Raw genomic sequence first — 10576 nt, 5'->3', positions numbered from 1 at the left:
CCTGAAAGACTGAATCCTGCACACATGAGTGGAATTGAACACAGAGCAAAGAAACAACCAAGACAAAAAGTGGAAGAGTTGAAGAGTTATATTATTCTCTTAGAAAATACTTCATCGTCACAACAGCAAACAATGTGACATCATCAGTGCACCTCATCTGCTTCAGTGGCTGATAATTTTACTTCCTGTTGCAACGCTAGAAGGCAACAATGTGACCTTCAAGGAGACCATTGATGCTCACTCCAAGGCCATGGTTTGGCCTTCATTCTTCACCGGATTTAAAACAAGGACAAACAATATTTGTTATGTGAATGCATCATTCATTTTTCTACTGCTCTTCTTGTTTATTGCACAAGAATGAAGGCTCCTTTAAATGCAGCGCCACCTTCCATTCAAACACGGAATAACACGTGATTTGGTTTCACTGCAGTGCTACTACAGCTGCATAGTAATAAAGAGTTCATTTTGTAATGTATGATGATAATTAATATGTAAAATAGATCAGTTGACATGACTAATTAGTTAGTGTAAAAATAACCGGTTAAACTATACGAGTTTGACCATCCTGGGAACCATTATGTGCTCTGCTGCCCTCAAGCGGCCAATCCGAGTACTGAACGCAGTCATTTCAGATCCTCAGTCATTTCAGTGCATTGACGTGGCGATGAAGTGTGGACCTTGACTGACTGAGTCTAAACAGCAGCTCTGGAAATACACACACACACACACACACACACACACACACACACACACACACACACACACCTTCCTCTGTTAAAGTAATGTTCAACCCTGCAGCATCACATGGTCCTTCCTGCTGCCTTCATCAAGATCTCAACCCCATCCAACGAGATGCAGTCAAGCAGGACTAAAGTCCAAATTTGTTTAAAAAGAAAAAAAAAGGATTCTCAGTTTCCTCCGCCCCCTCCTTGGTACCACTGACTCACTCAGGCTCAGTTTAGATCTTCAGTTCAGAAGAAATTCTTCTTCCTTGCGATGCTACATGATGATCCGCGGTTCTGGGACTGACTCACTAATGGATTTGTGCGGCAGGACGTTTGCGCCGTTTAGATAAAGCTCGTCGTGGACGATCACATCCTCTCCCAACACGGTCACGTTCTCCATGCGGACCTGGAGGATCAAAAAAGGCCAATAAAATATGAGAATGGATATGACAGTGTTTGATGTTTTGGTGACCTTCAACTTACCCACTGGCCCACAGAGGAGCTCCATCCCACGATGCAACTCTCCAGCCACGAATGCGAACGGACTCTGGCTGCTTTCATCACAGTGCAGCGCTTTATCCTCACGCCGTCTTCCACCACCACGCCGGCGCCGATGGTCACATTGGGGCCGATGGTGCAGTTTTCACCGATCTGAGCGGTCGGGTCCTGCAGGAGAACGCAAAGGAAGAGTGATCTCGTGAGGGATCTATTTGGGATCATGCTTCAACCACATCAACTCACCACCAGAACATTGCCGAGGAAACCGGGCCCTGTGCGCAGCCTGTCAGGGGCGTGTTGCCGTAGCGACTGCAGGTACATACACATTCCTGTCAGGAAGTCTTTGGGCTGACCGATGTCCATCCAGAAACCTGCCAACGAGGAAACAATGACACAAAATGGCTATTTTTTTGCGAACTCAAAATGGTGACCTACTCGACCTACTCAACCACAAGGCCATGTGATTAACAGGAAGTGCGACATCATGTCCTGACACATTACATCACTGACTCAACATAATCGCTAAATTGCTAAGAGTCCAAGACCTGGACCAGAGGCAGAGCTGAGGATCTAGTCAAATACCCAGACTGGATTGGAAAACCTGGACCACAGTGAGAGCCTGTGACGTAACAAGTCAGAAACCTTCAATAAGGTCTTGGACAGGAGTCAGAGACCAGAGCCCGATCAAAGACCTGAACAACTCAATGGATGTCGGCCATCTGATTAACAGGAAGTGCGGCATCACGTCCTGACACATTACATCACTGACTCAACATAATCGCTAAATTGCTAAGAGTCCAAGACCTGGACCAGAGGCACAGCTTAGGATCCAGTCAAATACCCAGACTGGATTGGAAAACCTGGACCACAGTGACAGCCTGTGATGTAACAAGTCAGAAACCTTCAACAAGGTCTTGGACAGGAGACGGAGACCAGAGCCCGATCAAGAGATCAGAGACCTGTGATGATAACTCTGGTGCAGGTCTTTGACTCCGGTCCGACTCCAGTACTTCTGTAGTCTAGGTTTTTTTTTCTACTCTGAGACACTGCAGGTCTTTGACTGAGGATGTGGAACTACTAGAAGATCTCTAGACCACTAATTACATTTGGATCCCTTCCAGTGGTCTTATTGTGCTCCTCACCACACTGTCACGGGGTCTGGTGATATTAAAGAACACTTACGTCTGTTGGAGCTGCGAGCTGAGGACAGTGAATGCAACATTAACTTAAAAAAAAAAAAAAGACAACTCAATACATTTTGAATGTCACAGCAAATCATATCAATGCGTCATCCCCTCTGATTATCTGATAGCGGGATGTGGACGCACACAGTTATGCAATATACAATATACTGTTGTGTTCTGTGTAAAAGGCACGGGTGGGGCAGTACAAACGGGAAAAGAGGCTGCAGGAAGTAGTCATAGTTACCCTGCAGCTCCATGGCGTACAGCTGTCCCTCCTCAGCCATGACAGGAAAAATCTCTTTCTCAATGGATGTCGGTCTGAGCTGTACACACACACACACACACACACACACACACACACACGGGCAAACGTTAGTGTCTGTGTAAAAGGTCTACAAAGTCCTTGAACACATTCACTGTGTTTTGCAGACCTGAATCCTGCCGAGCATGCTGGGATTAAAGATGTACATGCCGGCGTTGATCTTGTTGGAGACAAAGACCTGAGGCTTCTCCACAAAGCGATGGATCCTGCCGCTCTCCGCCTCAAACACCACCACGCCGTATTTCGAGGGCTCCTCCACTCGGGTCACCTACACATAAAAACTCTACATGTTTAATGCATTGACAACGACACTGACAACGTGCTTGTTTTCGAGGTAAATCACTCTCTCTCTCACCACAATGGTGCCCTCTTTGCCATGGTTGCGGTGGAACTGCAGCAGATCTTGGAAGGGAAAGTCACATATGACGTCCGAGTTGAGGACGAAGAAGGGCTCGTTGTCAACGTCCAGCAGCTCCCGAGCCAACGCCAGCGGACCCGCTGTTCCCCGAGTGATTAAATACACACGTTAAATCATATACTCTCCTCGGAAAATACACAGTACCAGTGACATGCAATAAAAGTATGGTGATTGTGTGTCTCACCAAACATTACAGTTACATTACTGACACCTAGTGACCAGTGTAGAATACTACACACCACAATTTGAATTAGTCTTTTGGAAGGCTTACACTTGTATTCATTCATTCATTCATTCATTCTTTTTCTACCGCTTATCCTCACGAGGGGTGCTGGAGCCTATCCCAGCTGTCTTTAGGCGAGAGGCGGGGTACACCCTGGACTGGTGGCCAGCCAATCACAGGGCACATATAGACAAACAACCATTCACACTCACATTCATACCTATGGACAATTTGGAGTCACCAATTAACCTAGCATGGTGGAATTGAACTCAGGTCTCTTAGCTGTGAGGTTTGCGTGCTAACCACTTGTTCACCGTGCAGCCCTGTATTCAAGTTTATTTAGCTAATTTTTATTCTTGAAAATGCTTAATTTAGGCAGAAAATTTCATTTTTAACCACATTTAACCACGGAAAAGTATGATTAATAAAGGAATATACGTCAACGCAGTTTTCTTCGTCCCTGTTTGTACAGACTCACCTGTTCCAAGAGGCTCCTTCTCATGCGAAAGAGAGATACGGATGCCAAGCTAAGGAGGGGAAAAAAAAAACTTTCAGCTTTGAAGCCTCACTGGTTCCTGATCTCACGTTATAAGCATCAGTCTGGTACAGTACATGATTACTTTCTAATTATTGTATTAACCCTTTTATTTTTTATCTGTGACAGCATCATTTTCACTGACTGGCAGCTTTTATTTACAGATGTAAATAATCACATGTCTTGTGATATAAATGTATAAGGACGCTCGTATATGAATCTCACTTATGGACCTACTCTCTGCTCCTGGACTCTCATTTCTCTCTCCAGCAGCTCAGACATGTAGCTCACTGCCAAGACCACATGGTTCACTCCAGCCTGGATACATATACACACACATACACATACAAATACATACAGTACACCGTTATGAAAAGAATAATAGGTTTGCTGGTCCAAGGAGACAAACAGTGATCATGCTTCCTGTACCTTGACCAGGGCCTCCACCTGATGTAGCAGGATGGGCTTGTTACAGAAGTCCACGAGTGGCTTGGGGACGCTCAAGGTGAGAGGTCGCAGACGTGTACCGTAACCCCCGACCAAGATCAAAGCCTTCATGATTGCTGTCTTTATCGACCGTTACTGGGGCAACCAGGACTCATCAATGACGACTGAAGAAGTGATCTGGAAAAGGTGAGAGGAGAGTCGCTGTGACAATGTGTCACTCGTCAATTTGTTAAATTACCGGCGGTTTTCAGGTCAGTGTTCCGAGTATCACAGTAAGAACAGATAAGGGATGCAGTATTTACTAATATATATGTATGTATGTTTCTTTCCTATAAATGAACATTCAGGTACAGTTTGAAGTTTTTAATTTGTGAACTGATCATGAAACTTGTTTTGTGTTGGTACACTGTGTTATTTTGTACTAATTCAAATTCAAACTGCACTTAAATGACTTTTTGTTAGAGGGACTGTAAGCAACTGATGGGCAAATTCTTCTGCGCATGCGTGTATTACCTGGGGCGGATCTTACCTTCTCCGACCAGGAAGAGGGCGGGAATAATGCTTACATTACGTTCAAAAGTTAGCTCTCTTTAATTAATGTGATTCGTTAAAAAAAATCTAATATTTGAAAAGTTTGCGTTTTCCGCGATTTTGTGTCGCCACTTGTCATTGACGGGTAATGGTGGGTCCACCATCTAAAGAACTCTTACGGAGCGGTAACTAAAGGCAGCTCATGTTAGCTACATTGGCTAACAAGCGTCAGTGAACTATTATGCCTCATTTAATGTTCCTGTTTGCATGTAAAAATAAAAAAATAGGTAAGCAAGTTTTTTTTTACTCACGTGTAGCGACCCACTGCTATTTTAGGTAGATGTCCAGACAGCAGTACCCTCGTAGTGACACGTAAGATGCTTCAAATCCCAGCTCTTTTGTTTGGCTTCCGGTTTGACTGCTGAGTGTCAGGCTACGTAATCACAAAACCTATTTATCCGGTGACAGTTTTCAAATTAAAATTACGATGTCGCAAAGAAGTATCCATATGACCAAATCACAAACATAAAACAAAATAAAAAGAGCAATGTGTAATAAAAAAGAAGAATAAAAACAAAGACTTTTATATTAACTATCAGTAAGAAGTTTGAAAATGTCCAGTCTTTCTTTTCTAGCGTCAGAAACAGACAACTTCCGGTTCAGCTAGGCTGAACATGTTGAACTTACCAATACTCCAGCGTTTGTCTTCAGGGACTTGGTGGTGTCGACCGGTTTGGCAAGTATAGTAATAGTAAATATATTTTTGTTCACAACACAAAATTGTCAACTCGATTAACAGTAAACATTTATATATGCACTAAACCTGGCCCATATAATCAAAGCTGACATATGTGCGCTGTAAACTGTAATTAAGTATTTCTATGCAACCCCCAACATTTGAGCGAATGGTATAGTCCTGGCCCCGCCTCTTTAACCACTTCTGACCAATGGGAGAAAAACAGCGTGGCGACGAGGCCGGCAGGCAGTAACCACATGACTTATCAGTGCCTTGACAAGACTATCCTGAGTTGAATTGTTGAATTCACTACTGTTAAAATAAAATTCCAGTTAAAAATTAAAAGTGGTACTTTATTTAAAAATGATTTTTCAGCTCGGGACCAAAAAGTAATACATGGTTAATTTCATAACAAATATGTTAATGATTGGTCACATCTTGTGTTTGTCATGCAAGCTGCTTCCCAGTAACAAACAAGCACTGAATATCAGCGACTCACGAGACTTTAAATAAAAACATTAATCATTAAAGCTCATTAAATGGGATATAACTTAGTTGCTCATGAGTGTCACATGACTTCATGCTTCTCTTATGTCCATCAAGAGGGTTTCCAGTGCAGGTCGCAGACCAGCGCAATATGGTCAGAAGGGTGCGCCACGCTTGGCAGAGCTGTGTAAGTGGTGACCTCCTCGTGGCTCGGCAAAGGGATCACCTGCTCCACCTGCATGCTCTCCGGCTGGATGAAGATGTAGTCCAGGCAGCCTTGGAAGCCGCCCACGTAGTTGGTGTAGGCCAGTGGGCCGCAGGCGCTCAGCAAGGGGGGGAAGGTGGACGGTAGCTCCATGTTGCACGACTCCTCCGGGCCCGAGCTGCTCCAGTCTGCGTGCTGCTGGGGAACCACAGTCTCGGTGACGAGCTGGAGCACGCCTGAGGCAGGATGAGATGGACATCAAGACATCAAGCCGGGATAACGGATGTTCCATTGTGAAGCAGGAGCATGCACACTTGAATGTGGACTCATTTTCAGTGTTAAGACTGAGGTTAGGGCTGCATGATGGTCGAGTGGTTAGCGTGCAGACCTCACAGCTAGGAGACCCGGGTTCAATTCCACCCTCGGCCATCTCTGTGTGGAGTTTGCATGTTCTCCTCGTGCATGCGTGTGTTTTCTCCGGGTACTCCGGTTTCCTCCCACATTCCAAAAACATGCTAGGTTAATTGGCGACTCCAAATTGTCCATAGGTATGAATGTGAGTGTGAATGGTTGTTTGTCTATATGTGCCCTGTGATTGGCTGGCCACCAGTCCAGGGTGTACCCCGCCTCTCGCCTGAAGACAGCTGGGATAGGCTCCAGCATGTCCAACATGATAGAGTGAAAAGAAGTTATCCTCCTATTGCGTGTGGAAGTGGTACGATTTTGGCTTTTTTGTTTTGTCTTTGGGCTGCACGGCGCTCGAGTGGTTACCGTGCAGACCTCACAGCTAAGAGACCAGGGTTCAGTTCCACCCTCGGCCATCTCTGTGTGGAGTTTGCATGTTCTCCCTGTGCATGCGTGGGTTTTCTCCGGGTACTCCGGTTTCCTCCCACATTCCAATGTGAGTGTGAATGGTTGTTTGTCTATATGTGCCCTGTGATTGGCTGGCAAACCAGTCCAGGGTGTACCCCGCCTGGGATAGGCTCCAGCACCCCCATGCGACCCTCGTGAGGATAAGCGGTAGAAAATGAATGAATGAAAACTGAGGTTGCCTGAGGTCGGAGAGGAATTGAAGTCGCCACAAAAAACCAATGGCGCTCCGGGGGCGACCTCATCGATCACATGACTCAGGTGCCGCAGAGCCACGCCCATCTGGACCAATCGAACATTCCCTCCTTCAAAAAGGAGAAGAAGTCACTATGAAGATGTTTCAGGAGGAAGAAATGATAAAAGCTTAAAGTTGTACCTTGAGGGTGCCAGTACAGGTGTGTGTTTGCTACGCACACCTTTCTACCTGCATGGCTGAGGTCCTCCAGCACGCTGACCTTCAGCAGGAAGGGTCAAGCAGAGAGGACAAGTCTCACTAATCGAGCAAAAAGGACAACAAACCATGGAAAACATTACAGAAGCTAGCCATGTTGATACCTGTAAGGACGTGGACCTCTTCAAAATCCTGTCTTTCAGGGGGGTGTTAGCCGAGACCCTCTCCAGCAGATCACCATGAATGGGGTCAGAGGTCAGTGCCGCACTCAACGTGATGTCATGACGACTCACCAGCTTAAATTTTGTCCTAAAAGAAAAAAAAAAGTTTAGAATTCTGCATGAGCATGGATGATTTTCTGTATTTTACATGAGGCTACCCCAGATCTCCATCTCTAGGCCTGTATCCACCCCCCCCCCAATTCAAGAAACAATACAAGCAGTTGATGTTTGCTAAATACAAGGATGAAGAGTCTTGAACCAGTCATGATGTGCTATATATATCACTATATTGACACTTACTATGGTACCCATTATGTCATTGGATGCTCATATCACCTCGTACTTCGGTACGTGACAAAAAAATTAAAAATTGTAATTTTTTTTTAAATAAAAAAAATCAAAAAATTGTTTTAATTTTTTTAATTAATTTTTTTAAATAAAAAAAATATATTTTTTAAATGAAGAAATAAAAATTCATTAAAAAAACTAGTGAACAAATGTAACAGTTACTGATTGTAAAAGTACCAGATGGAGGGGTAGGATTTAATAAGCTTTGTTTCTTCCTACTCCTTTTGGACATGTGGAACTGTGAACTGATTATGGGATGCATTCAATTGTAATCTGATGCATGTTCAAATGAAATTAAACCATTACCATTACAGGTAGTACACCTTTTCTGTTCATGTTTATTTTTTGTGTAGCTGAATAAGCATTGTGTTAGCATATCTTACACCTATTCATCCTGTTCTCTATTCTTTTATTGCTAGAACTTGCCTTCCAAGAGGACGTAATGTCTATTTTGGTCAAATAGTTAAAATAAATGACTGCAAAAAATGTGACTTATACTCCAGTGCGACTTATGTATGTTTTTTTCTACCTAATTATGCATTTTTGGCCTTGTGCGACTTATAGTCCAGAAAATACGGTAGTACTATTTGAACAAATTGTAGCAAACCTGCGGTAGAAAGTCGCCAATCCTTCATGTTGCTTCTCTTTAACCTTAAAAACACCATCCAGGCCGAAGGCATCAAGAGCTGGAGTCAGACTGTCCAAAAACACCCCTGAAATATGAAATATGAAAAACACGTCAGCAAACAAAGCTGTCAGAGAGACAGCTTTTGTTGTGTAATTATCCCACACATCATACACATGACCACAAATGACCTTTGTCAACTTCCTGCAGACACACGATATCAGCACGATACCCTGCCAGCTCCTTCTTGATCAGGTTCTGTCTGTAATCCAGTTGCAGGGCATAGGGGGCGCAGTAGGGATACAGAACCGTCTTGGACAGTTCTGTCTGTGCGTAGATGTCCGCCAGTATATTGTAGGACACCACTCTCATAAACGGCCAGTCCACGTGTTTGGCTGTGTACGCGTGTCGAGTGTCAAATGTGCACATGCCCGGTCCGGCTTCCACGGCGCTGGTGGAGACTAGCTCTATAGGCTGCCCGCTGCGGCGGCCATCTACGGGTGTGCAGCACAGCTTCAGTTTGCAGCCGATGTCCTGATTGGACGGGACGTAGACTCTAGTATGTGCTACTTCTGTCCAGGTGATGTCCTCAGCGGCCGCATCGCCAGAAGCTTGAACACTGAAACAATTAAAAAATTAAAAACTCCGGTTTCCTCCCACATTCCAAAAACATGCTAGGTTAATTAGCAACTCCAAATTGTCCATAGGTATGAATGTGAGTGTGAATGGTTGTTTGTCTATATGTGCCCTGTGATTGGCTGGCCACCAGTCCAGTGTGTACCCCGCCTCTAGCGGTAGAAAATGAATGAATGAACAACATTCTGGCACATTTTGTGCAATTTTAGGTAACCGCACCTTATATTTGGGACCTTTTCTTTGAACCACATGAACTCGCAGTCTTGCAGGTCTCCGAACTCCACCTCCAGCTTTGGACACACCGGGAATCCAGCCAAAAGGGATCCGGGCAGCTCGGCGGTAGTGAATGTAGGAGCGTTCCTGGTGATAAGGTATTTAACGTCCCCCACCTGTAATACCGCTCCGTCCTTCCACGCCTCCGAGTTCAACACCGTGGCCTCTACCTCGCTGCCGTCCAGGAAGAGCTTCACCACGGCGAGCTCCGAGGAGGTTTCAGCCGGCTGCTGCTCCGCATTCCTTTTAGTTTTCTTGGCTTTGCCCTTTGTGAAGTTACAGGCGATACGGGCCAGGACCTTCCCCAAAGGCTCGCTCTGCTCCCGCAGCATGTGTTTCTGACTGCCCGCTAAGCTGAAAGATATTGTCAGTTTGGGCTCCCCCGGGACACACCTCACCAAAGCCGGCTCCATCCTGCTGCCGAGGAGGCGGCAAGCTCGGCTGACGGAGAGCAGCCTACCGGGAAAGGACAGCAGAGTAGCGGGGAGCTTGTTGAACATGAACCCCCCCGGTGGCACGAGACACTAAACTAAACCGGAACTAGCAACATTGAACCGCGAGAGGGTCGTCTATTTCCTAGTGTCATTAGCCAGCATAACTGCGAATTTTGTTTGTTATTTAACAATTTCACTCCAATCTGAAACAAATACGTTTAGCGAGCAACACTGCAGCTACTTTAACATAAAGTTTGCAACATAGCATTAGCATAGTTCTACCACTATCACGTTCTTCTTCGCTAACATAATACAGCACTTCAATAAGTATCGCTGCCCCCTACTGGACGGAAGCTAAATTACACAATATTTTCAATAATGCCTCTGAGAAGTATTGTAATGATATTTTTCATGAAATAATTATCTTAGCCGCAATATTTATATATATATATATATATATATATCATA

At 44.8% G+C, this 10576-nt stretch overlaps 2 protein-coding genes across 2 annotated transcripts; both read right to left on the bottom strand.

Moving 5' to 3' along the window:
- Positions 1-25: 25 nt before the first annotated feature.
- Positions 26-5321, bottom strand: gmppb (GDP-mannose pyrophosphorylase B). Its single transcript, XM_058054854.1, has 10 exons — positions 5195-5321; positions 4335-4529; positions 4143-4223; positions 3849-3897; positions 3085-3227; positions 2839-2997; positions 2652-2730; positions 1467-1594; positions 1209-1391; positions 26-1131 (listed from the first exon to the last, which is right to left on the bottom strand). Exons 2-10 carry the CDS (start codon positions 4461-4463, stop codon positions 1000-1002), a joined length of 1083 nt encoding a protein of 360 aa, XP_057910837.1. The 5' UTR covers positions 4464-4529; positions 5195-5321; the 3' UTR covers positions 26-999.
- Positions 5322-5963: 642 nt separating this feature from the next.
- pde12 (phosphodiesterase 12) lies at positions 5964-10431 on the bottom strand. The gene is made up of 7 exons (XM_058054961.1): positions 9621-10431; positions 8957-9384; positions 8748-8853; positions 7736-7880; positions 7557-7635; positions 7368-7485; positions 5964-6551 (listed from the first exon to the last, which is right to left on the bottom strand). Exons 1-7 carry the CDS (start codon positions 10172-10174, stop codon positions 6218-6220), a joined length of 1764 nt encoding a protein of 587 aa, XP_057910944.1. The 5' UTR covers positions 10175-10431; the 3' UTR covers positions 5964-6217.
- Between the last annotated feature and the right edge of the window lie 145 nt (positions 10432-10576).

The sequence above is a fragment of the Doryrhamphus excisus genome, chromosome 18 (assembly GCF_030265055.1).
Source record: "Doryrhamphus excisus isolate RoL2022-K1 chromosome 18, RoL_Dexc_1.0, whole genome shotgun sequence".
Classification (NCBI taxonomy): domain Eukaryota; kingdom Metazoa; phylum Chordata; class Actinopteri; order Syngnathiformes; family Syngnathidae; genus Doryrhamphus; species Doryrhamphus excisus.
Note: the sequence above shows the minus strand (reverse complement) of the source record. Positions and strands in the feature narration are given on the sequence as shown.